Below are 27,763 nucleotides of genomic sequence, written 5' to 3' on the forward strand. Positions count from 1 at the left end.
GTTAGTGTGCTTAGTTACCAAGGAGGCAAAAGTGTCAGTGAAGATACTTGAGATGAAATATGGGAATTTAATAAGGTGAAATTATTATTATTATTTACTGTCATTTCAAATCACCTATAATTTTCACAAACTATGGAAAGTGTGAGAAAATATTATGTAGGCTATTATGTAATTTTAGCTAAGATACGCTATTTTGTTCAACTTAATACTGCTAAACACATTGGCTAATTCGACATGTTGTGGAAATAATTCAGATAAAAAGACAGCTACATTTCTGAATTTTTTACTTCTCTAAAGGTCCACATTACCGAAAGTGTTTATAGATGAAGACAGCCCTTTTTATTGTCGAAATGTCATATTCATAAATGCAAAGAACGTTTTTTAAAAGTAGCTGGAACAATGCTTTGACTCATACTGTAAAAAACTTGAAATTGCTTTATTCTTATTTAGAATCTTTATATAATTTATACCACTTGTCGTGGTATTGAATCTTGTTGTACAAACCTAATAAAAAAGTCGCAAAAAATAATACTAGGCCTACTTTTTGATTCGGATGCTGCACGCTCTCCGTCACAATTTGTATCACACTGTTGTTGCCAATCACAGTCAGTGACGTGAAGGGTACACTTTCGCTACCGTAAATCCCAGAAACAATCAAACGCACATTCAAAATTGTGAGCTTAAATATTGGACAATGAAATATAACGTAACAATCCCTGGGGTTAAATGTCTTATTTTACAGCATCGATAAAACTCTACACGTTGAAGTCTGCGAAACTGGACAAACTGTCGCGATGCGCGCGAGTGAGGCGCTTATACTATCTAATCACGGTAAGAAGGAGCCGCAGTTGCTTCTCTCATGTTTATCTCTGCTCTGGAGCCTGGCTGTTCCGCTATGAAGACGCGTTTAATCCTCTCTAAGAAAACAAACCACGTCGGTGTTGGCATAACAAATAGCATGCACATACGCGTATCGCGTCCTTATTTCTCATTAAAAGACTGTCATATCATTTAAAGGCTTTCAATTTGATCGGGTGTTAATCGGATTCATTCATTTGGTCCTCTTGAATCGGACAAGTGTTCCTTCAGTTTATTAACTTCAGAGGATCCGCTTTGAAGGCACACAGTTAAATCAGTGTTCATGCCGGACTTTGAGCATTTTAGATTTTCTCATACCAGAATGAATCCTGTATTGGGGGAGAACGTGTATTCGTTCCAACAGAACCAGGTGACGGGCTTCGCGGACTCCGCGTCATCGGGCCACTGGACCGATCCAGCGGGCCTTTTCTTGAGCGAACACACGGGTGGCTTCGGGCAAGATGGGTTTGACCTGGGCGCTTTACCACCTCCGGGAACACAGTATCTACACCTGGGTAACTATCTTCACCGGGTGTCTCCACCTCCTCCTGCCGCGACGGCCCTGCGTAACGACCTGGGATCCAACATAAGCGTCCTCAAAACTCTTAATTTGCGTTTCCGCTGCTTTTTAGCCAAAGTGCATGAACTGGAACGTCGGAATAATGTGTTAGAAAACCAATTGCAACAGGCTTTGGATGACAATGCAGAGTGTGTAGAAAATAGAAAGCCTTTAACGCGAGATGTTGGGGTTCAAACCGGCTTCGTTGGAGTAATTCCTGTTAGGCCAGACCTGATACCCATTCAGAACGCGAACGACACCGCATATCTGTCCGGAACATTGTTGTCACCTGCTTTCAATCACACCACCCTCCCTTTCGAGTCCAATAACAGGACAACAGTTGAAAACTTGAACCCATCCAATCTGACAGACTCTAATTTCAATCTCACCCCACATTTCCCCATCAGCCCGGTTGATCCTGCTCCAAGATTCACCAGCAATATTAACGGGAAGTATGTCAGTACCGGGATTGGTTGTACCAGCAATTACCCACCCAGATGTCACCCCGGCACTGTCTGGTCTTATAATTCGAGGTTCAGCACCGGGCGTGAGTCGCGGTTCTCGGGTCCAGGTGTGTCGTCATGGGTGCCTCCAGACGGGGTGGGTGTCCAGATAGACACCATCACCCCAGAGATTCGGGCCCTGTATAATGTGCTCGCCAAGGTAAAGAGGGAGAGAGACGAATACAAAAGGAGGTTAGTATGTGTGCAATGTGATGTTCTTGTAAATGACTGTATAAAGCTTCAAAATGCAACTTTTACGCACAACTTTACGCGCTCTTTGCGCGCGCAATGCAACTTCTCTAGCCTTTCCATGCCAGTTACATCTCAGTATGATAATATAGCTATACAGTACCAGTCAAAAGTTTGGAAACTTTACTATTTTTTTTGTGTGTATGTTTGAAATAAGTATCTTATGCGCATAGAGCCTGCATTTATTTGATCAAAAATACAGAAAAAAACTAATATTGTGAAATATTATTACAATTTAAAAAAATGGTTTTCTATTTGAATATAGGCTACTTTAAAATATAATTTATTCATCTGATGGCAAAGCTGAATTTTCAGCATCATTACTCCAGTCTTCAGTGTCACATGATCCTTCAGAAATCTTTCTAATATGATGATTTATTATCAATGTTGGAAACAGTTGTGCTGCTTAATATTTTTTTATAACCTGTGATACTTTTTTCATTATTCTTTGATGAATAAAAAGTTTTTAAAAAAAGAACAGCATTTATTCAAAGCATATATGATCAGAAGTTTGGGGTCAGTGATTTTTTTCTTTCTTTTTTTAAAGAAATTAATACTTTTATTCAGCAAGGATGTATTAAATTAATAAAAAGTCATAGTAAAGATTTATATTGTTAGAAAAGATTACTATTTTAAATAAAGGCTGTTTATTTTAACTTCTGAAAAAAGTATCAGGTTTTTTTCAAAAAAATCTTATATTAGAATGATTTCTGAAGGAAAAATTAATTTACAATCAAACCATTCAATTGATTGCTAGTTAACATTGTATTAGGGCTTGTGTAGTTTTTTCCCCCCTAAAAACTGAAAAATCCTCATTACCATCATATGTCATTACCATAACAGAAAATATTAATATGCACCACACATTACACAGTGCATTCTGGTAATATAGACCAGTGAATTCCGATGTCATCCTCAGGTTTTACCACCGTGAGTTGAGATTACAGGTTAATAATAGTGTATCACTCAATATTCATATAATATCTCTAACAGGGCCTGTTCAACCCTGTGGCCCTCATAAAAATCTGGTATAGTTGATGTGCTCAATGCAAATACATGAAGCATTCTGTGGAATTTATATGAATGTGTTTGCACTTTTCTTTAGCAAGATTAAACTATTAGGGCTGGTTGACACTGACTTTATTTAATCTATCTCTAATTTAATTTCATAAACAGAATTCAATTACTGTATATTACTCTTCTTACTGTATAATCAGTGCATATCACAGTCAAAATGAACTTTGTTGCTTTTTTCTGGGGCTTTTTTAATGTAATTTTTAAAGGGTATATTATTTCTGAACATATAATGTCATCCTTGTGTCAGATACTTTGATATAATGAAAAATATGTTAGAATATCATTTCTTGATTTTATTTTCAGTCATTTTTGCTCTAGACCCCCATTAGTTAATTAACAAAGGATTTAAAATATAGTAAAAATGCTGTAGGATTATCCTTTGCATTCAATAGTTAAAAGTTATTTAATTTTTTAGGCAGATTTCTTATTAATACTCTTTCAGTGTTATGTAGTTTTTGTTGTTGTTTTTTACTTTTATTGTTACCTAAAGTTTGTTTAGGCAAACTATATCATATACAGTAATATAATTTGAATATGTTTTAATTTAATGCATTAATATCATAACATATGAATAATGCTAATAATGCTAATTATAATTTTAGGAGGGTTTCAGAACAATACATGACTAATGAGTAAAATGACATGAAGGAGTTTGAGTCAGTCCCCTGTACAACCCTCCCTCCTTCCCGATGAGTCTCTCTCTCCATCTCTCCATCTCTCTCATTCCGTCTTCAGCCTCCTCCCCTCTGCGCCTCAGCATCTGCAATGCAGTACTGAACTGAGTGCTACTGCCAGCATGCCAATAGAGAATCATTCAACAATCTCTCTCTTACCTTCCCTTTCAGCCTCCCTAGACTTCCACCAGCTGCCAAAGCTACTGAGTATCAGCCAAAATAGCACAGTCAGGTTTACTTCTCAAGAACCCTTTGGTTGTATGTTTCTCTGTTATATTTTCCTAGTGTTTTTAGTTGAATATGTGATTCAGTGGCACCTGGTTTCTGGAATTGCTGATTCAGCTGTCAGTGTATTCATTGGTGTGTTAAGAAGAAAGTTATTAGAAAGTTATTTCAGTGTTACACTAACATAAATCACCTGCTCTAACACCTGCAGTGATACTGCAGTAATGGACTAAAATGGAAGGTGTGTGTGTGTGTGTGTGTGTGTGTACTTGTTTTTATATCCCGGTTGGGACTTGGACCTGTTTGCACACCAAACCCGTGGGGACCTCATGAGCGGTGGGGACCTGATTCCAGGTCCCCACAGGCACACCCATTGAAAACGATAGAAATGGCCATTTTAACATAGGTGGCAGTGTTTCCCTCGAAATGCCAATTGGTCCCTACGGGGTCGGTTTATCGGAAAAAAATTGTGTCTGTGTATAAAGTGTGTTTGAGAGAGCGCCCCCTGTGGTCAACATTGGAACAACTGTGTGTGTGTTTTTTTTTTTTTTTTAATATGCTCTGACATGTTTAAACATATTCAAATGCAATATCTTAGGTGTTTCTTCTGTGATCTTTATCTTCTGTGATCTCTGACATAATCAGTGGGTCCTTATACGTTTGCATTCATTCCTTTTTTAAACCACAAATTAAAAATGGAAAATGTTGTTTTATTTTAACAATGATTAATAAAATATACCAGCTAATTTAAAACAATATTATTTCCCTTAAACAATATTATTTAATAATTAAAAAATAGTATAAATTATATTGTTAGATATAACAATATAATTATATTGGTGTAATGCATGTAGACTTTTCCAGAAGTGAGAAAAGTAATGAAAAAATTTGTAAGCATCTGTTTTCATGTCAATATACATATTTACATTAAATAAAAAAATCTATGAATTTTTTTAATTAAATCAAAATTCTATGAATTTAGACATAGCCTATACATACTGTAGTGGATGAGCTTGATCACTTTTCCTCTTTTAATGACAGCAAGGAGTGTTGTAGATGCACAATAATTCATCTTTATTCTAAACTGCACATCTTATGTTATGAGAACATACTTTTTAGTGAGAACAATGGTCAATATTCCACACTTATTTCGATATTAAGGTGGATACTGCTAGATTCGGTGGTCAAATGGTCCATTGTCCGGTATCAATGAATACAAGGACCAATGATAATAGCTTACTGTACAACCACAGCTGCATAAAAGTGCTATTGATGTGTGAAGGCATCTCCACAACATTATGAATAATGCTACTGTCTTTGAAAATGGTAAGATTTGCACATTTCCTTTTTAAAACACTTTGTGATACGCCAGCCCGTTCTCATCCCAAGTCGTCATATACTGACGCTTTCAAAATTTCTTCAATATCCGACGCACAAAGCACCCTTTAGCGTCCATATGAGACGCATAACCCTACCACAGACCTAAACCTACCCATAACCGAAGCGTCTCATATGGACGCTAAAGGGTGCTTTGTGCGTCGGATATTGAAGAATGTTTGAAAGTGACGATTTGGGGATGAGAATGCGTTTTGCAGCCGCCGCAGAGTCAGACAATTACAGTATATTCACACTGCAATATATAGGCCTATTCGTTTTTACACTAAAATAGCTAACACCTTATCATAAAACTTCATAAAGTTACTTTAATTTGAATTGTTTAAAACAGTCAAAATATTTTTTGGCCAGCGGAAATGAATGAGATCAACTCTATTCTAATATACAGTGCCTTGCGAAATTATTCATACCCCTTCATTTTTTTTTCCACATTTTGTTTTGTTGCAGCCTTATGTTAAACTGCTTTAAATTACTTTTTTTTTTCCATATCAATCTACGTCTCAAACACCATAATGACAAAGCACAAAACAGGTTTGTAACAACTTTGCAAATTTATTGGAAATAAAAAACTGAAAAGATCCCGCTGCATAAGTATGTAAAAAGTACCCTTTTCTGGGACACTGGAAATTTATCTCAGGAGCATCCATATTGCTTCTCGATGTTCCTACACTTGGAGTGAAGTTAAACTGTGGCAAATTCATTTGAATGAGTCTGATTTAGAAAGGCACACACCTCTCAGAAAAGGTCTAACAGCTGAAAATGCATATCAGAGCAAAAACCAAGATAACTGCCTGTAGAGCTCAGTGACAGACTTGCGTTAAGGCAATGATCTAGGGAAGAGTTCAGAAACAAATCTGCTGCATTGAAGGTTGACAGAAGCATTATCCATAATGGAAGACGATTGGAACAACTAGGACTCTAGAAAATGTCCAAGCTGACAGAGCTGACAGTGCACACACCTGAAGGCTCCAGACACTCAAACTGCCTGAACATCTGCTTTTATAGTGGTGCTCACTTCCTGGTCATCCGTTAATGTTAACAGTGTCCTAACTTTGTCACACGTCTTTTGGTTTTATTTTTGATAAATAAATAATGACACGGTGTGATATGTTGTGGTAGTATTCATCTGGGGTTTTAATTTCCAAATTTGAAGACCTGCAAATAGTAGGCCTTTTTTTTTTTTTCTAATACAGAAGTGGTGACCCAAACAGCCTGCTTACAAACTTTCTTCAAATTATCTTCCCTTGTGTCGGGCAGAACAAATAAATTCATACAAGTTTGGAACTACTCGAGGGAGAGTAAATGATGACAGAATTTTCATTTTTAGGTAACTATTCCTTTAAGTCAGTCCCAGACTAAAATGCATGTTTGAGCCGTCTCAACTGAAAATATCTTGCATCTTAAAATACGTCAGTGTCATAGTTCTATATCAAGATACCAGTAATGTTTCATTCTTGTAAAAGTTGCCTAAATATCTTAATTTAACTAAGGCCTAGTCCTGGCTTAAGCTCAGTAACGTCTATGAAACCGGGCCTAAGCATTTTCACATTAAGTGCTTTTAAGAGAGTTCCACATGGCTGCAGGGGATGTTGGGTTCAGTATAGTGACAGTATTTGGCTTGTGTATCCGACTGTTTTACAGGAGCAGGAGGGTACAGTCATACCCCTGGTTTCACAGACAGGGCTTAAGACTAGTCCTAGACTAAAATGTAAGTCTGAGCTGTTTCCACTGAAATAAACTTGCACTGACTGATCTTAAAAATATATCAGTGCCTTTTTAGTTTTAAGATGCACATCGGTAATGTTTTTTTCTAAGCATGTTTATAAAAATTACTTAAATGTCCTAATTGATCTATGGTCTAATCCTGGCTTAGTCTAAGCCCTGTCTGTGAAACCGGGCCATTGTGTTATTGAGGTGTTCTGCAGGGCCCATGTCATGAAATATAAAAACAATATTTTGTGTCCATAAAATGTATAGTTTAAATTGATTTAAATCTATTTAAATTTTGGTATTCAGCATAACATTTAAAAATACAAATTTGAATAAAAATAAAATCCAACTTTTTTTTCCAATTTTGAAAAAGGAATGTATGCAAAAGATCACAGATCTCATTGCCTTGTTTTGGATCAGGCATAAAACATAATCAGAGCTGGGCAGTATTTCAAATACATTTATTTGAAATGCAAATTACTATTTTGTTTTTAAATGCTTTTGCGTGTAAATAGGCCTATATTTAATCTTGGTATTTACATGTATTTTAAATATGCTTCAACTTGTAATTTGTAGCTTTTAAGTATCTTTAGAAAAATGTCATTTGTATTTAAATACATTTAATATTTTGACAATACAAAAATAGTAAGTTTAAATGTATTTAAATTAAAATAAGTTATTTAAAAACAAAATAGTATTTTGTATTTTAAATACATATATTTGAAATGCTACTAATCCCTGAACATAATCAACTTGCCAATGTAAGGGTGTAAACAAAAGAGCACCGACGACAGAGCGTCAGTAGCCTAGCTGCCTGATGGAAATCTCCAGAAGTGTGTGTTCACCGGACATAGCCAGTCCCCATCGCGACCACCCCTCCCCCTCTCGTCTGCGATCGCGCGGCAGCCATCTTTATTCATAACTAGCTGAAGTGCGCGGAATCAATTACCAGCCATTTTGAGACGACGACGACGCGGACAACATCTACGGACGCATCATGGACAAATTAAGGTAAGACTTGTAATAGAAAAATTAATATCATGGTAAATTTGAATTCTGTTTATAGTCGTACTATGATGAGGTAGATCATTAAACAGAGTAAAGTACTGCTTCTAATTAAGGTGTCATTAGGCAATTAGCCGGGCCAAGGTTATAACTAACAAGCGTGTTGGTTTGTGGTAATTTACGTTCGGATTTGCATGATTATTCGGTAAAATAATAGTTTTAGGCAGCAATGTACCGTGGTAAAGTTAGTTTGATGTTTGACATTCATTAGACATTCGGTTTCATACCAATTAAACTGTTTGCGGCCTTTGTTTTTAGCTCAAATTTAGTCAGATGGACATAACGTTAAATATATGTCCTTTATGTTGCACAAGGCTTAATTAAAAATAAATAAATAAATTAACCTTAATTATTAATTTATAATAATTTTACACTTTTTAATGTATGAAATAGCCTAATATAACTTCACTAGCACCTTTTGAGATAAAGGTATCAAATCAACTGTAAAAAATCTCTAAATATTATCTCCTGTCATGCACAAGGCTTATTTGTTCAGAAAATCCCTTTATTGTTTTTATACAGTACTGAAACTATTTTTGATGTTTAATATACGTTACCCACTTAAATTCATTAAACTCTGACACAGTTTGAGATAAAGGTATCAAATAACTGTAAAAATCTCTAAATATTATCACCTGTCATGCACAAGACTTGTTTTTTTTTTCAGAATCCTTTATTGTTTTTATATACAGTACTGAAACTGTATTTTTGATGTTTAATATTCTGTACCCACTTAATTTCATTAAACTCTGACACAGTTTGAAATAAAGGTTTCAAAACAACAATTCAAATGAAATAAAATAAAATAAAAATATAATACAACAATAAGAAAGGTAAAAATTGCAATTACAAAATATGATTACAAATATACTAATATGGAATTTTCACTTTATTGCTACATTCAGGCCAAAATTGGTGAATTTATTGGATTTAAATGGGTTACATGTATGTGAAGAGCTGAGATGCAAAAGCTTCTAAGTGTTACCTCTTTTTTTTTATTAATTTAAATTACATTTATTTATTAGGCTCCTACACTCTCACATAAAAGGTACAGAGCTGTCACTGAGGCATACCTTTATGTATAAAAGTAACAACAAAAAAAGTACAAACATTATTTTATAATTTATCAACTGTAAAAAATACTTTATATTTTAAGTGGGCACAGTATGTTAAATATCAAAAATACAGATTCAGTACTGTATATAAAAACAAAGGAATATTCTGAAAAAAAAAAAAAAAAGCTTTGTGCATGACAGGGGATAATATTTAGAGCTTTTTACAGTTGATTTGATACCTTTATCTCAAAAGGAGCTGTCTGTTGTTTAATTAATTAATATTATTTTATACATTAAAAGTTGTAAAATTATTATAAAACCCATAAAGTGCTAATTCCAAAAACAGAGTCTTGTGCATTTACAGGGAAGTTTTTCTGAACATTTTAGTATTGGTTTTATAGTATAATGTCATGTAGTTTAATTGTTTAATTAAGTTAGATGGTTAATTCTTTTTTTTTTTTTTTTTTTTTTTTTTTAAATTAAGCCTTGTGCAACATAAAGGACATATATTTATGTCCATCTGACTAAATTTGAGCTAAAAACATAAAGGCCGCAAACAGTTTAATTGGTATGAAACCGAATGTCTAATGAATGTCAAACATCAAACTAACTTTACCACGGTCATGTACCGAGTACATAAATGTTAGTGCAGTCTGACCGTACTGTAATAGGTCTATTTGAAAAGATTAACCTGAAGGCACATCTGTGCGTATGTGCACATGTGGCCTAATTGTGAGTTAATGAGGTGTACAGTATGTGTTAACGATTTTATTTTGCCTTTGGCACAGACCAGATAAACCCAACCGAAGCAACAGCAGGTTTGAGCGTCGCATCACGAGACTGAGAAAGCATCATGATGAGTGTGCCAGGAGACAAACAGCTAGACAGAAGGTGATTTTAATTTTATTATTTGATCTTATTTTTAATTTACCTACTTTAACATTTCATGTATGGAAGTAGCCTAAATCATTGGACACATTAGTCTGTATAATATTGCGGTTAAGTTGTTCACGTCGTATTGTTAAGAAATTTTGTTCATATGTAAAATATTTTGTTTTTGATTATATGAACATATGTACAAAACTATTGTCGACATAGCTTTAAGACAGACAATTAAATATCAAATAAAATCATATATCACGTCCACTATACACTTCTTAAAGCATGTGAAGCTGCAAAGTGAGACTAAATTATTTGTATGATTACAGTTGTGCTTTCGATTCTTATTTCAGGCAAAAGAAACATCAAGTGTTTGTCCCACCATGCCCTCCCAGGCCCCAGATGATCAGGTCCCATCTCCCCTCAAGCAGGACATACTTAACTTACAACAGATGTGTGAAACAGGATCCTTGGTAAAACACTTATTTATGTATTTTTTAATTCAGAGTTATCGTAAGAATTTGACAACTGACTATTTCTGTTATCCTGAACAGGCGGATTCAAAGGAAAATCCAGACAGTTCTGTGTCTTCAGATGTTCCCAAGCTCCTAGCCAAACAATCACTGTTTACAAAGAAATCAGTGGTAAGTGTTCATTTCATAATGCCCCTTTTCCGCTCCTGCTGGAGATGACACCACCGATACACACCGTAAAACAAACATCAGTTTGGTTGCGCTTTATCTGACAGTGGCCTGTGATACAGGAAACTCAATTAAATTAACATTTGTTTTTCTTTTAATATAAAACACTACGTAGTATATGATTAATATGAAACCTTAGTTTCATTACATTAGTGTTGTTAATTTGTAACTTGCTCTTATTCAATATTTAAAATTCAATATCATAAAGACAACTGTTGAACTGAACTAAAAATCATTTCATTGCAATTCTCTCTTCAACAAATCAATTTATTTATTGATTCTGAGCTTGGTTTTAAAAACTGAGTTAGCTTTTGAAAACACTTGTATTCTGCTTGCTTTTAATTCCTTACGCACATGCGTCACTCAAACCATTTAAAAAAATAAATAAATACAATGTAATGCTTTATAAACACAAATTTATGTTGTGCAACGTGCATGTTTATTTACATTGAGAAGGGCATGCTACAGAGTACAGAATTTATGAAAAGTCACAAAAGTCTATGGAAAAAAAAAAGCAAACCTTTAAATAAATTGAGCTTACTTAATCACAGACTACTGTAAGATAAAGCACAACCAAACTAATGTGTTTATGGCCCCCTATGCCTGACATTTCCTCTAAAGGTGTTTATTTTTTAACCTTTTTTATTAACTAAAACATTTGTTTTGCCTTTTTTATTTTTCTCCTGCATGTTATAAAAAAAAATCAAACAGACTTTAAATTAAAGCTATACTTTTGAATTTAAAAGAAAACCCTCTGCTCTAACTTTTTAACATGTATATCCATACACAGATTTTAAGCACCTCAATTATTTAATTCAGACATTCTTCACAACTTCATAGTACTCTTTCTTAAGTGACTGAATATCTACTGTTTGTATTTATTATAAAATAAACAATGAAAAATACAGTAAATACATTATAAATCTGTTTATGATATGTGCATAAACACCACTGACCCTTACAAGATCCACCTCCATCCATTATAAAATGCGATTTATCTTGTAGACTGATGTTTGCATTACCACATAAGGTCCTGGCAGATCACTAGATGAAAAAATGCACCCAGGAATCGAAACGAGGAATCGAAATTTTAATTTTATAATAAGTATCCGATTCTTTATCTTAAGTATCCGATTTCAGAATCGGAATCGATTTTCGATTCCCAACCCTAATCCTGTCTCCCACCCACTTCTCACTGGTCACCTCTGCTCTACACTGGGCTCTGGACAGAGCTATGTGTGGACAGACTGTCCTCTATTCACCAAACCTGCTCACTCAACCAGCCTCACCCATGGGTGATTGGCACCATCTGAAAGTAGTAATTGCTTTTTTTTTTCTTGACTGAAAAAAAGGGCAACCGTTAGTAACTAGTTCCCTGCTCATCACTTCCATCATTTGCTCACTGATTTGTGCCCATCCTACTGCATGTCCTCTGGACCCCATTCTTACTAGCCATAACTTTTACCATTGTGACAACAATCACACGTGATGTTTCATTTTTTTCTGGAACATTTCCTACAGCATTCAAGCAGGCTTTGGCAACTCCCCTGCTCAAAACCTTTCCTTAGTTCTTAGTTTAAAGTTGAGAAGATAATGTCGGGGGTCACTATCCCATTGTCTGATGCTAATAATGGTGTAAAGTTCTTAAGTCTTATTTTCTTCCCTTCAGAGAAATCTTCAGTTGGCAGCAAGTCTTCGAGTCATCAGGCCCCTTCATCATCTACAGGTAAAGTCAAACCTTTTCTTTTGGAACCTTTTCTTTTCAATAATGATGATTAATAATCATCATTATTGAAGCTTTTGTTTACAGTGTAGCAAAATTTTGAAATGGTTATTTGTTTTATCTTCCAGAAGAATGTTCCTTCTCGGCAAAGGAGAGAGAGAGTCCTTCAAGTTCAGGTAAAGAGTTAGGACTGCACTGCTAACTTGCTCTGCTCTCTGATTGGTTAGACAGCCCAGTCTGTTGTGATTGGTTATCCACACAAATGAGTTCTAGGGTGCTTTTCATTTCTTATTTTTGCATCCTCGTTCCCTTTCCTTGCTTCCTTTCCTCGCGAGAGAAGGATTTAAGGAAAGGAAATGAGGACGGAGGAATCAAAGGAGGAATATTGGAATATTCTTGACCACTCAAGCGTCACTTCAAAGCGTCATCAGCTGCGCTAAAGGGATCTGCCCATATGTTGTTAAAGTTAGTTATTTAAGGCATTCATAATAATTATTAACAAAGCAAGATGCACAGTTTAAATATATGACATTATTTACACTGCAAAGGGAAAATATAAAGGTAAATTACTATATCTGAAGGGGGAGGAGTGTGTCACGTTTAGTCGATAAAACACTTCCGCATAGGATAAACCCACGTATCCTCGCTCAAGACTCCTCAGGAAGCCTCCTCACTCCTCGATCCTCGCGGTGCAATTAGAGAATTGAGATGTCCTACAAGATGGCTGAACTCGATTGGTTTCTGGGTCATAGGATGGAGAACGGAGGACCGAGGAAACGAGGAATGATATTGACAAGCACCCATAGTGTCTGGGGCTTTAAGTTTTTGTGGGATGTCCATGCAGAACGTAGGCAGACATTATGCGAATTTGTTACCTTGTGGCCTCTGAACTTTGCGAAATAGGATTCAGTCTAAAAACGACTTAAACAGAGTCAACTTTTTCTTTATTGATGATGTGTGGTCAGTATACATTCACATACAGCTACATTACACATTTTCAAAAATCTGTGATGGAGATTGTTTTAAAGTGCTCCTGTTAATCTAGTTAAATGTACAATTTTCTTGTTATTAACCTATGTCTTGGTGACCTAGCTAGGAGCTACATTGTACAGAAAGTAAAATCTCATAGGTCTCAAGAGTAATGTCTGGTACTCCTCTACTTGGTATTGAATGCAGATGTTCTAGTGTACATTACCTCTGTTTTTTACTCTACACTCAGCCTTTTAAGGTAAGGTGAAACACTGTCTCTTGAAAGTTGAGGTAAAATTACTGTCATTTTTAGGTGTGTCAAGATGCCCAAAAAGAAAGTGGACAGAAGAGGAGGTGAAGGCAGTCGAGAACAAATTATTGGACTGCATCACATCTGGCAGGGTACCGGGGAAAAGGCAGTGTGAAGACTGCATCAGGTCAGCGCCGGTATTACTCAAACACAGAACCTGGGAATCAGTCAAGTTCTATATCAAGAACCGAATCGCAGCATTCAAGAGGGAATGTGAGAAAAGAAAAAATAAATAATCATGTCTCAGGTCAGTTTTTCTTGTTCAGGAAAGTCAAGCACTAGGTGCTAAAAGATCATTTTTTGCTGTTTTTGTTCGAGAAGTTTTTGCACTTGTATTTGTACAGTGAGATCTCTTTAAAGTTTTTGCATTTGGACTTCTCTTCTCTTCTCTTCTCTTCTCTTCTCTTCTCTTCTCTTCTCTTCTCTTCTCTTCTCTTCTCTTCTCTTCTCTTCTCTTCTCTTCTCCTGAAAAAAAAATTGTTATAAGGAAAATTGAGTTTAACCTGAAGAGTATATTTGAAAAACATAACTCTGTTTTTGACAACTTTCAAAAATCATGTAACCCAACAAAAATAACCCAACTATAGTTTGACACATTAATTGGAATGCACAATGAAAAAAAATCCATTGTGCATTACAATTAATGTGTCAAACTAGAGTTGGGTTATTCTGACTAGGTTAAAGAAATAGTTAACTAACACCACAACATGATTTTTGAAAATTAAAAAAAAATGGAATAATTTGTTTTTGCAAAAACTTTATTGTCGGTTTAGACAAAAGAACTTTAGTCAAATGTGTTCAATATTTCTACTGTTCAACTGCTGCACAAAGCCAAAATGTTTGTCAAATAAGAGAAATGACAAATAAAGTTTAGTCAGAACTACTTTTGTCAAAGAACAATTTATTTGAATGCAATTGATTTGGATTTGAATGTATTTGCAATACGGATGTGATTAGTGGTAGCTAGGTTTGCCTACTGCAGAAACGAAAAATATGGAACAGTTGTGCTTATATTCAAGATTAAGGTCCAAGGAAAAGAATATGCAACTCAAATGTTATTTCTTTCTCTCTCTTTCCATTTTACAACATTAGTGAAAGATGGCTTACCTTATTAATCGCGTCCAACGTAGATTGCATGTTTTCTTGCACGGCTGGATGTTGTACTCAAGAAAAATAATCACATTGTTTGTATTTGCCAAAACTGATTTCCTAAAATGAATACAGGCAGAATTGGTCTTAGCGCAAACATCGCTTACAGTGAGGTGGGAGCGAGAAGTTGTCAGTGGATTATACAGCCTTCCTCAAACAGTTATGATAACAATTCTGATTTTGATAAAGTATTCTGCATGAGGGTGGCTGTGACTGCATGATGACAGGTGTAGTGATCAGCACTTCTGCAGTTTTATCAGTCACTGGTTAGCAGTCAAGGGAGGGCACATACAGGACACAAATTAAGCCCAAAATACGGGATATCCCGGTTAGTACGGACTGGTTGGCAACCTTAGTGGTAGCTGGGAGCACCTGTTGATCTGTATGATGTTAATTTAAGAAGTTTGGGGTGAGGTCCCCATTGGTAACCTTTTAAACACACACAGTGATGTCATTAATTAGCATATGAAAACATTACGTCACAGGTCCCCTCCAGGACCTTCTACCTGACGGGGTCCCCAGCAGTTGGTAAAATTTCAGGTCAGTCTTCTGGGGCTCAGCCTCAAGATTACAAGTGATAGCTGCTATAACAGTTGTAAATGGAGTGTGGATCAGTTTCTGCCTTGTCTATAGACCACTCAGAAAGGGTGGTTCCCACCAGGCTGCATGTAGTCATGTGTCCCCACCCAGTAGCAAAAACAAGTATGTGTGTGTGTGTGTGTGTGTGTGTGTGTGTGTGTGTGTGTGTGTGTGTGTGTGTGTGTGTGTGATCGTCATCGTCCACCTTAAGTAAGGCAGATCAATAATATTGTTGAATATTAAATGTCCCCAACTAAGCAAGCCAAGGCGACAGTGGCAAGGAACCAAAACTCCATCAGGTGACAGAATGGAGAAAAAAAAAAACCTTGGGAGAACCCAGGCTCAGTCGGGGGCTAGTTCTCCTCTGGCCAACGAGCGAACAGTGTATGATTATGATCCAGGCAGCATTACAGGTCAGAAGTCAGATTGGATCAGACATTCCGAATATTTATCCAGTTCCACCTGGTTGGAAGTTGGAGTCATCACGCCAGTATGGGGACGAGTTTGTTGAGGATCGTCATCATTTTAAATGCATGTGATTTGATATTTATTTACATCTTTATATGCAATGGCTAACTAAGCCGCCATTATAGGTTGCATTACAGACAGTTTTGTTTTATATTTTCTTGAATGATCAAAGCCAAGGTATACAACAGTACAACCCATTACAGTAAATGGACATCAATTACACACTTCACTTTTTAAAGACAGTAATACCTCAGTTTTTCCTCCGCCTACATTAGCAACTTGCGTCAAGGAACTCAAGCTTTGGCTTGAGGCAAATTACTTTAAATTTAACTCCGGTAAAACAGAGGTAATACTGATCGGCTCTAAATCTGTTGTATCTAAATTATCCGGTCAAGTGATGGATTTGGATGATGACTTGATAATGATAATCACAAAATCTTGGTGCTCTCATTGATTCCACTCTTAAATTTAATGATCGCATCGGTATAGTGGTAACGACAGCTTTTTCCACCTACGTAATATCTCTCGTATTCGTAATACATGATTTGTCACAGTTCACAGAGTCAACTAGATTATTGTAACTCACTTCTTTATGGCTTTTCAGCTAAAAATATCAAACAATTACAATATGTTTAAAGCTCAGCAGCCCGCTTGATCACTCACACAAGAAAGAATGAGCACATTACTCTATCACCTTCATTGGCTTCCGATTTCCTTGCGTATAAACTTCAAGGTACTAATCCTCACTTACAAAGCTCTCCATAACCTTGGTCCTACTTACTTATCTGACTTACTTCAGCCTTATGGTCCTGTTTGTTACTTGCGTTCTTCTAGTGCGGGATTGTTAACCACCCCTAAGTTTAGTCTGGTTTAGTCAGGTCTTTCAGTGTTGTGGCTCCTATGTTGTGGAATGCTCTTCCTCAAGACATCCGTCAAGCATCCACCCTTCTCTCCTTCAAATGATATAATTGGTTGTGATTGTGTGATTTGCCAATTCTCTCGTCTTATTAATTATTCTAGATGGGAAGAGGAATACGCAATGCGGATGGATCTTGAGGAAAAAGTTGCTGAGCTTGAAGAAGTAAGATCAAATCAATTTAATATTTAAATGAATTAAACTAATAATCAAATCTTATTTTCCACTGTCTACACTCTGATGACACTTGTTGTGTTGCAGGACCTGCAGGAGAGCGAGGTGTGCCAGGATGAGCTTGCTCTGAGGGTTAAGCAGCTTAAAGCGGAGCTGGTTCTGTTCAAAGGCCTCATGAGCAATGTGAGTTAAGCACAATATTCACGTGACCTGACCTCAAAAATACCTCATTTAGTCAATGTTGTTTATTTCTATAGAAGCACAAATAATGCTGAGTCAAGTCAAACGGTGTCCCACAAATGTCTTAGCAGAGTAATTGATCCTCTTTACGTGTCCACTCCATTTTAATTAGACAAATTCAAAAATTTCCTCACTTATTCTCTTTTATTTCCCTTCTCTCCTTTAGAATCACTCAGATTTGGACAGTAAGATCCAGGAGAAGGCCATGAAAGTGGACATGGACATCTGTCGCAGGATTGACATCACGGCTCGTCTGTGTGATGTAGCGCAGCAGAGAAATTGTGAAGATATGATTCAGATCTTCCAGGTGTGTGTGTGTGTGTTTACCATTGTTTATAGTGTTGCGAAAGATATCTATTTCAAATAAATGCTGTTCTTTTATCAAAGAATCCTGAAGATAATCTATCACGGTTTCCACAAAAATATTAAGCAGCACAACTGTTTTCAAGATTGATAATAAAAAGAAATGTTTCTTAAGCGCCAAATCAGCATATTTGAACGATTTCTGAAGGATCATGTGACACTGAAGATTTTTATTCATATTCTGTTTACTAGCAAGTAGCCACACCTCCGTCAACCTTGACTCGCCGTCCTCGAAAACCAGCACCGCAGACAATCAGAGGGAACGAGAGTGATGAACCAGTAAGCATCTCTGAAAGTGAGGAAAGCGGGAATAAGGAGGTGGATCTGTGTTGCTCATCAGCCAATCAGATCAATGAGGAGATGCAGAGGATGCTCAATCAATTGTAAGTGGCGCCGTTGAACATCTGACATATTTTATACAGACTGTTTCAAATCATTTGAGAGAAGGAGTGTTTGTTTTTATGCCCCAGACGCGAATGTGAGTTTGAGGATGACTGCGACAGTCTTGCATGGGAAGAGACGGAGGAAACTCTGTTACTCTGGGAAGATTTTCCAGGATACACTTTCAGTGTTGACAACCAAGGAGAGGTACATCCATCTTTTATTCGTTTTTCCAGTGATGGACTTTGGAAATGACATCGGCATGATAGAATTATATACACTCACCTAAAGGATTATTAGGAACACCTGTTCAATTTCTCATTAATGCAATTATCTAATCAACCAATCACATGGCAGTTGCTTCAATGCATTTAGGGGTGTGGTCCTGGTCAAGACAATCTCCTGAACTCCAAACTGAATGTCAGAATGGGACAGAAAGGTGATTTAAGCAATTTTGAGCGTGGCATGGTTGTTGGTGCCTGACGGGCCGGTCTGAGTATTTCACAATCTGCTCAGTTACTGGGATTTTCACGCACAACCATTTCTAGGGTTTACAAAGAATGGTGTGAAAAGGGAAAAACATCCAGTATGCGGCAGTCCTGTGGACGAAAATGCCTTGTTGATGCTAGAGGTCAGAGGAGAATGGGCCGACTGATTCAAGCTGATAGAAGAGCAACTTTGACTGAAATAACCACTCGTTACAACCGAGGTATGCAGCAAAGCATTTGTGAAGCCACAACACGCACAACCTTGAGGCGGATGGGCTACAACAGCAGAAGACCCCACCCGGTACCACTCATCTCCACTACAAATAGGAAAAAGAGGCTACAATTTGCACGAGCTCACCAAAATTGGACAGTTGAAGACTGGAAAAATGTTGCCTGGTCTGATGAGTCTCGATTTCTGTTGAGACATTCAGATGGTAGAGTCAGAATTTGGCGTAAACAGAATGAGAAAATGGATCCATCATGCCTTGTTACCACTGTGCAGGCTGGTGGTGGTGGTGTAATGGTGTGGGGGATGTTTTCTTGGCACACTTTAAGCCCCTTAGTGCCAATTGGGCATCGTTTAAATGCCACGGCCTACCTGAGCATTGTTTCTGACCATGTCCATCCCTTTATTACCACCATGTACCCATCCTCTGATGGCTACTTCCAGCAGGATAATGCACCATGTCACAAAGCTCGAAGAAAATTGGTTTCTTGAACATGACAATGAGTTCACTGTACTAAAATGGCCCCCACAGTCACCAGATCTCAACCCAATAGAGCATCTTTGGGATGTGGTAGAACGGGAGCTTCGTGCCCTGGATGTGCATCCCACAAATCTCCATCAACTGCAAGATGCTATCCTATCAATATGGGCCAACATTTCTAAAGAATGCTTTCAGCACCTTGTTGAATCAATGCCACGTAGAATTAAGGCAGTTCTGAAGGCGAAAGGGGGTCAAACACAGTATTAGTATGGTGTTCCTAATAATCCTTTAGGTGAGTGTACACTGTAGAAAAAAAAAGTTGCTGTCTTAAATTCCTATGTACAGTCACCTTGGCTGTATATTAAATTATATTAAACTGACTTAAAAAAAATGAGTTGAAACTTGAAAACTGCTTAATTTATTTTGATGAGTAATTTAATGTAAAAACATATGTTCTCATGACTGATTGATCATATCATTTATGAAAAGTATGAAATGAATCCAATTACACCTGGAAAAAAACAAAAATGCATTTGAACAGCTGAACATGCAGACTCGTTTAACATCCAAATATAAAATTGAAGTTTGCATTTGCATAATATTTATTTAAACCAAGTCATCAAATCTCATGAAGTTTATACACTTTTAAACTACAGAATAGATAGATTACTACAGTATTGCAGTAAAAAGCAGTTATCTTCTGGTGTTGCTTTTTAAAAAGATTTATACATTATTCAGTCTAATATTTTGTTCAATTTATCTAGCGTTATTTTTGACCTATTGATATGTTTTTCCATCCAAATGTTTCGAGCAGGCACACAAAAACACCTGTAATACAAGCATAATATGAAAACGCTCACACTAGGCCTAATACAGCTTAGTGGTTTCTGTTGGCTCATCAGTTTTGCTATAAACGGCAAGCGAATGAGAAAAAAAAACACTGAGTCACCATTTTAACTGAATTGATTTCCATCATATAGAGAAAGCTACAAGACATCTAAAAAAAAAAAAATCTTTGCTAATTCTTCCTGTCTCACACAGCAAGACGAGTCCATAGAGAAGGTGATAAAGGACACAGAGTGCCTTTTCAAGTCCCGCGAGAAGGATTATCAAGATACCATTGACCAAATTGAGGTAAAGAGATTGAGCTTGTGCCTAAAAACCTAACTCTGCTTGTATTTCTATTACTTTAAGTTTGTTTTGTCTTTGTCTGTACCTGTAGTTGGAATTGGCAACTGCTAAGTCTGATATGAACAGGCATTTGCATGAGTATATGGAGATGTGCAGCATGAAAAGAGGGCTGGATGTTCAAATGGAGACCTGCAGACGATTAATCACTCAGACAGGAGACAGGTACACACATAAACATACACTCACACACAGACACATTCTTGAATATGTGGGACTCTTGAATACTTGAATATTTACTTGGACTCTCCATAGGCATAATAACTAAACTACCCATTGCAGAATAATTTTTTAAAGGAACACGCCAACGTTTTGGGACTTATTCACCGTATCCCCCAGAGTTAGATAAGTCCATACATACCCTTCTCATCTCCGTGTGTGCCGTAACTCTGTCTGACGCACCCACCGCTAGCCTAGCTTAGCACAAACACTGGAGGTAAACGGCTCCAGCTAGCATACTGCTCCCAATAAGTGACAAAATAACGCCAACATTTTCCTATTTACATGTTGTGATTTGTATAGTCATATTCTCAGAAGGCGAAGGCTTTGTCTCATGTGACCTTGTTATTTGTACACGCTGTGACTATACAAATCACAACATGTAAATAGGAATATGTTGGCGTTATTTTGTCACTTATTGGGAGCAGTATGCTAGCTGGAGCCATTAACCTCCAGTCTTTGGGCTAAGCTAGGCTAGCGGTGGGTGCGTCAGACAGAGTTACGGCACGCACGGAGATGAGAAGGGTATGTATGGACTTATCTAACTCTGGGGGATAAGGTGAATAAGCTAAAGTCCCAAAAAGTCGGCATGTTCCTTTAAGCCATTTGGTTTACGAGGTCACAGGAAATGTCCTCATAAACCATGTTTACGTTGTAAAAACCCATGTCATTACACATTTGTGTCCTCATAAACCATAAGAGTACACACACACACACACACACACACACACAAACAAGGACTTCGAAAGAAGACTAGTCATGATAGTCATGTTGTAGGTTCAGAGGTGCACATAAATAACTACTTCAAACTGCCTTTTTTAGACATCAAAGTTTTTGTAGGCTTTAATTAATGGACAGTTTTTTACCAAGAGTCTTTGACCTGCATCAGAACTTCTCATTCCGGACCACTCATTGCACAAGCTTTTAATTATGTGAATTAAAAAAAATTCTGGCAAACATACTCTGGTTCTGTAAAGAAAATAGCTGCGAATTAAATAAATGTGTTTTTGTTAAAAAGACAAATTTAAACCCTTGTTTATGATTATTGATTATGTTGCACTGTAAATTAGATTTGTTTTTCTAATAAAGAAGTGGATTTAAGCACATTTTATATAGCATGTTAACTGTCAGTGTCCCTTTTACCCTATCACATATTTCATTTTAGTAATTATCATAAATTAGATATCATAACACTTAACTTAACACTTAGATAACACTTAAAATTCATTAATTGCTGATTTTCTACTTTAAAACCTCATCAACCACATCAAATTTGGAACACAACTTGGTTAGACATATGGCTTTTTTAGATTTAAAAAATATTTAAAACAAAGCATTTTTAAAGTTTTAAAGACCCCCTGCATTTAATCATTTTATCCTATATAACTCCTCTTTCTCTGTGAAAATGATTCCTTCATGCCTTAAAGGGATAGTTCACCCAAAAATGAAAATTAGCCCATAATTTACTCACCCTCAAGTCATAGGTTACCGTGTACATGACTTTCTTCTTTCAGCCAAACACAATCAGAGTTATATTAAATAATATCCTGGCTCATTATCATCATTATAAAGTCATAAATATAGTTATTTTTCTTACAAAAACACATTGCTTCGCTTCAGAAGGCCTTAATTTAAAATATCTTGAATGTAACTCTACACCCTTGCTTCATGTATTATATGCAGAACCATGAATATGCAAATTAGTGCCAGTTAGTTACCACAATGGCAAGTGGTAATATTGGTTTCATTCAGTATGTTTGAACTAGAAACTGATTCAGAAGATGAAGAGTGAATAATAGAGGCTACAAGTTTTATGTATTGCTCTCTACAACGTCGGACAATATATGAATAGCCTTCGGCTTGAATACGTTATCAAACAGCTAATAACATGTTGCTAATGTTACACAAACCATGTTCCCGTTCACCATTTCAGAGTCAGACAGCTGCCTTTTAAAAATCAACATTCTTAGAAACGCTTTCAACATCATAAAAGAAGTAAGTGGAGAAACGCCCCGCTCCACATGTTGACGGGATTGGTTATATAAGCCGGTAGGAAACAGGGGGAAACCATTTTTTCTTTTCCCTTATATTAGAAAAGTGGCTTGTGTTCCTAAAATGATGTGTAAAGAAGTTGGCTGCAAGTGATAGTGTAAGCTTTAGCTTTGGCTTTAAAAGATAATGTGAAAGATGACATGAAAGCGCGTTCTCGATGTTGTTTTTGACCTCTTCACATTTTTGTTGCTTACTATGGAGGGTTGAAGCCGGACACTCACTGTTGTCCCTCATTTCCTTCACAGTAAATCCCCTCTTCTTGTTCCGGCTGCTGTGGAGGAGGGAGAGAATGCAGAGAAGGAGAGGGAAAAAGCAACTGCGGCAAATCCTGACAGCGCCGAACCCTGTTGTGACACGCAGTCAAACTCTTCTGTCCCGGACCACACATGGAAGAAGGCTTGATAGCCTTTATGCCCCTCCAGCACCACAGTAATAGCTGCAATTATAAACATATCGTTTCATAATAGAGACTGTGATGCTGCAGAAAGACTCACAGTATACGGGTTATAGTTACCTTCTGAAAGGCAAGTAACCTTGTGTGGTTTCACTAGTGCCCTCTATTGGAATACACAGTTAATGGCCCCAAAAAAAGCATCCGATGTGCAATTTCAGTATGTAACACCATATAAAAATTCTGGCCAAATACATATCACTCTTTCTTGATGACATCTTTTTAGTAACAGTTTTTTTGTGTGCAGATTATTCCTGCTGTGTAGTACCATAATTAATTATCAGTAATTTGTCTTTTAAGAAATATGCTCTGGTTATACTTAGGCACTCATATTTACACAGTGGAACATTGGAGACAACAAGATGGAGAGCTGAGGTGAAGAACTGAAAGTTAGCTTACATGCATAATTTTGGCTAAATTGTTTAAATTGAGGCAAATCAATTTAATACCACACAAAAAATCTATTGGTTATATTTTTACTTTTGTTTTCTTGTTAAAAATGGTCATGTCATGGAGAAGGATGTCATTAAGGAACTGGTTTTGTTGGTAAAAAAAAATAAAAAAAATACACGTTTTGAAACATTTTTAATAGAGGGAGAAAAAAAAAACATGAAGAAACTCCCGAAATGTTTCTTAATAAATGATCACTGTAAAAGTGATATTTCAAATTTACTCATAACTGGATATGAATTTTACTAAATTAACATTACTAAAAGATTGCTTAGTAGGAATTACTCACCCCAGCATTAATCACAAGGCTCTTTTGACAACAACAACAACAAAAATCTAAAATATTTTTTTCAATCATCCACAGCGATAGGGTTTTTAACCTTGAATACTCAAATAATAAGAGCAAGTTATTAATCTCTGAACGAGCACTTAACAGTTTCTGCATCAGCTACCAGTAATGCCAGCGATACGATAAGTGATATTTAAATAGGTCTGCCGTCAACTTCTTGCAGCTCTAAATGGAGATGACCGTGAGAGCAGAATTTCACACTGAACATTGAAGTGTGTGGGTTTCTGTTTTCATTTACAGATTTTATCTGTGCTTTTTGTGCTGTGGGTGAAGGCCAGATGACTAATCACTGGCTTTGTTATTTGATTGTTTTGCTAGGTTAAATCTTTAGCATTGAATCACTACGCATTGTAACATGCCTTTGATCGCTTAGCCTCAGCGAATGCCTTTAGCCATTCAGTTACATTAGCATTAGTCAAATTGAATGAATTTCATTAGATTCACTCAATGAGGGCCAGGGTTACAAAAACAGATTACAAAGGTCATTCATAAAGTGCATCTGGCTAAAAAAAAGAAAAAAAAAAAGTTCCGAGTAAATAATCGGTTGAAACAAATTGGTTAGTTAGGTCACAAAAGTCAATGAGTCGTATGCACTTATTCTTAAGTGATGACTGAACATGTAAAGTGCTGCTGAGGGCGATGCATTTTGCATTATTCCTCTCTCCACTCTGAACTTCTGCTAAGCTACTTACTTATTTATTTATTTGTTTGCTTGGTTGTTTAATGATTAATTTGAATAAAGAGGGTTCTTGATTTCACTCACAATTTTAGCCAAACAATTCCAGACTTAGTAACAGAGATCAGATAGTTGCAGTTAAGTTTCATTTAAACAAATCACTTCATAAATAGACTAACTCTAAAAAATGCTGGGTTGTGTTAACCCAATGTTGGGTCAAATATGGACTAACCCAACGTTGGGTTAAAAATTCAATTTAAAAATGGACAAACCCAGCCGTTGGTTTACATTTTTAATGTAACCAATGCAATTTGTCCATTTTTAAATTGCATTTTTGTCCATTTTTGATTTTGTCCAAAATGCAAGTTGTCCATTTTTAAATTGCATTTTTTAACCCAACGTTGGGTTAGTCCATATTTTACCCAAAATTGGGTTAACACAACCCAGCAGTTTTTAGAGTGATATGAGTCAGTATGCTGTATGTTTAAAAAAAAGATATTGCTCTCTTCATGTTTACTTTTTCTTTCTATATAAATGTTCAGTGCTTTACTGAGAATTACTGGTGAAACCAACTGTAAAGGAAAGGCTTAACTAACATGTTTGTGTATAAAGGGGCCTGAGAGAATTGTGAATGTAGGACGGCAGGTTTTGAAAGTCTTTTGCATTTACACTTGACTCTTGAGGAGGCGTTTACTGACACATATCTGCTTCACAACCTTCATAATGATAATAAGGTCTGTCTGCTTAAAACTCTTAAATCTCAATAGACATGTTCTTGTAGATGTAAACCATTGAATCAATAGAGCTTCTGCTGTTATAACTCAGCCATACAGTAATGCCATCTCATGCAGCAATGGACCGTTTGTTAACATGAATGTAAGTGAGTCCATACTGAACTAAAAGTGATATTATGCCTTTTATTACAATCTAAGAACATGGGCTCACCAAACTCTCAGTTTGTAATATGATGTTAAATTAAGTGGTTAATGTAAAAAGGAGAAATGATTATCAGTGTGCAAATGAATGGTATGTGGAAGAGGGGGATTTTATTACCCGAAGAACAGGAGCAAATCAAAATGTGTGAGGCAACGTTAGAAAAGGGCTTCTAAACTCTCTGGTTTAGGAATGTTTTTTTTTGTGTGTGTGCAATAGACTACTATTTATTAAAAAAATGAAATTGTTCTCGGTCTAGATATCTGATATCTAGAACAATGAAACTTGTAAAGATGGTCTCAAAGAAGAAAATGAAAAACTGTGTACAGATTGTGGATGTGGACAAGCTGAAAATAAATTATTTTAATGCAAACGTTGCTCGTTCATTCTTGTTTGCATGAAGTATTATTATTAATGAAATCATTGTATAAGGGGAAGAATATTTTTCAGTAAATTTGTAGTTTGTCATTTTTAAGCCAAGACACTGCTGTACTGCTGTATAATATAATTATTTGACATGCATTATTATTCAAAAACACATTAAGAAACCAACATTTTGAACGATACATATTGGTTTCTGGTCACCAAGAATTCTCTTATGTGCTCCAAGGCTGCCTTTATTTGATCAAAAATACAGTGAAATTACACTTTTAAATTGTAATTTAATCCTGTGATGATAAACCATATCTCCTGTCTTCAGTTTTACACGACGGTTTAGAATGCTGATTTGCTCCTTAAGAAACATATCATGATGAGCATTATCAATGTTGCAAACATTTCTGAACAAATCCTGATGTTTATAGACGTAAACTTCCAAAAAAAAAAAAAAAAAGATGCTTTCTTCAGTACATTAGTCACCATGCAGTATGTGTATCACATAATCCTGAATCCAAAAATTAGACCTTCGCCAAAACTCTAATCATTTCTCATGATTCATCCACTGCTGGGGAAAACAGCATTTCCTTTTTGTCCTACAGAATCTCATTATATTTGTTGATTGTCTGAGTCACAGTTTTGCCATTAGTGGTCAGCTCTTTGGCCATAGTTTGGGCAAAGAGCTGAATATTTCTCTCATTGATTGGTACTGTGAGCTCAGCAGTCATTTCAGTGATGCTGTTTCCACAGCGACCGGACTGTCTCTAGCACTTTGCTGAGCTTTGTTATTGGCTGCACTGCTTCCGTTTGCCGCTTATGCTGCCAACACTAATACTAACCTATAGTAGCCTAGCCTATATATCTACCTGAAGAGCTTTTAGCATAATGATTTTTGAGGTATCTCACCTCATGTCACAGCTCAGAAGGATTTGGAAGCTTGCATTAATCACATCCATAAATGAATCAAGCATTGCACAAGTTGTCAGTGAACTGTGATCAGATGTGCGGATCATGGTTGATGCAATCAGAAAGCTGGTGGTCTGTCCTAAAACATACACCCATTTTCCTGTGCCTCTCCTCCCTTTCTTACAGTTAAAATCCCAGGCCAGTGTGAGGGGGGTTGGAAGTGTAGCTACACTGTGCTCAACCACCGCAGTGCTGTCCCGTTAACGTTAGAGAGAGAGAGAGAGAGAGAGAGAGAGAGAGAGAGAGAGAGAGAGAGAGAGAGAGAGAGAGAGAGAGAGAGAGAGAGAGAGAGAGAGAGAGAGAGAGAGAGAGAGAGAGAGAGAGAGAGAGAGAGAGAGAGAGAGAGAGAGAGAGAGAGAGAGAGAGAGAGAGAGAGAGAGAGAGAGAGAGAGAGAGAGAGAGAGATCTTTCTCTCTTCTCTCTCTCATCCCCTCCCCTTCTCTCTCACTCAGGCATACATACACTTTCATGCGGACACGAGAGGACTATTGTTTTTATTCGTCCTGGTCGTTTTAATCTGTTCTAGAGAAGCGTTTATCATGCTTATGTCTCTTGGTTTAGGCCTACTGCTATTTCTAACAGCCTAACAAAAGTTAAATCCTGTCATATTAATCAAGTCGTCACTTCTGCGTATGTTTTTTCTATAGCCTACTTGCTCTCTGGAGGATATATAGTCGCATCCAGTGT

At 36.5% G+C, this 27,763-nt stretch overlaps 2 protein-coding genes across 2 annotated transcripts; both read left to right on the forward strand.

Moving 5' to 3' along the window:
• Positions 1–871: 871 nt before the first annotated feature.
• Positions 872–23,303, forward strand: iffo1a (intermediate filament family orphan 1a). The gene is made up of 9 exons (XM_079880191.1): positions 872–2,112; positions 17,169–17,229; positions 17,326–17,421; positions 17,645–17,785; positions 18,034–18,224; positions 18,312–18,429; positions 20,459–20,551; positions 20,640–20,770; positions 23,122–23,303. The coding sequence occupies exons 1-9, from the start codon at positions 1,142–1,144 to the stop codon at positions 23,276–23,278; spliced, it is 1,959 nt and encodes a 652-aa protein (XP_079736317.1). The 5' UTR covers positions 872–1,141; the 3' UTR covers positions 23,279–23,303.
• On the forward strand, positions 8,175–14,830 carry LOC307163885 (uncharacterized protein). The gene is made up of 7 exons (XM_079880192.1): positions 8,175–8,261; positions 10,159–10,261; positions 10,603–10,722; positions 10,804–10,893; positions 12,620–12,676; positions 12,802–12,849; positions 13,956–14,830. The coding sequence occupies exons 1-7, from the start codon at positions 8,248–8,250 to the stop codon at positions 13,998–14,000; spliced, it is 477 nt and encodes a 158-aa protein (XP_079736318.1). The 5' UTR covers positions 8,175–8,247; the 3' UTR covers positions 14,001–14,830.
• Positions 23,304–27,763: the final 4,460 nt, after the last annotated feature.

The sequence above is a fragment of the Squalius cephalus genome, assembly GCF_949319135.1.
Source record: "Squalius cephalus genome assembly, chromosome: 8".
NCBI classification, from domain to species: domain Eukaryota; kingdom Metazoa; phylum Chordata; class Actinopteri; order Cypriniformes; family Leuciscidae; genus Squalius; species Squalius cephalus.

What these genes read in the sequence shown, in the direction of transcription:
- iffo1a (XM_079880191.1), top strand. Translation starts at nt 1,142, where the DNA reads ATGCCGGACTTTGAGCATTTTAGATTTTCTCATACCAGAATGAATCCT. An exon ending in AAGTTGCTGAGCTTGAAGAA is followed by an intron (nt 17,230 to 17,325) that starts GTAAGATCAAAT and finishes GTTGTGTTGCAG; the next exon opens with GACCTGCAGGAGAGCGAGGT. An exon ending in CAGAGGATGCTCAATCAATT is followed by an intron (nt 18,225 to 18,311) that starts GTAAGTGGCGCC and finishes TTTATGCCCCAG; the next exon opens with ACGCGAATGTGAGTTTGAGG.
- LOC307163885 (XM_079880192.1), top strand. An exon ending in TGTGTGAAACAGGATCCTTG is followed by an intron (nt 10,723 to 10,803) that starts GTAAAACACTTA and finishes TATCCTGAACAG; the next exon opens with GCGGATTCAAAGGAAAATCC. An exon ending in TGTTTACAAAGAAATCAGTG is followed by an intron (nt 10,894 to 12,619) that starts GTAAGTGTTCAT and finishes TCTTCCCTTCAG; the next exon opens with AGAAATCTTCAGTTGGCAGC.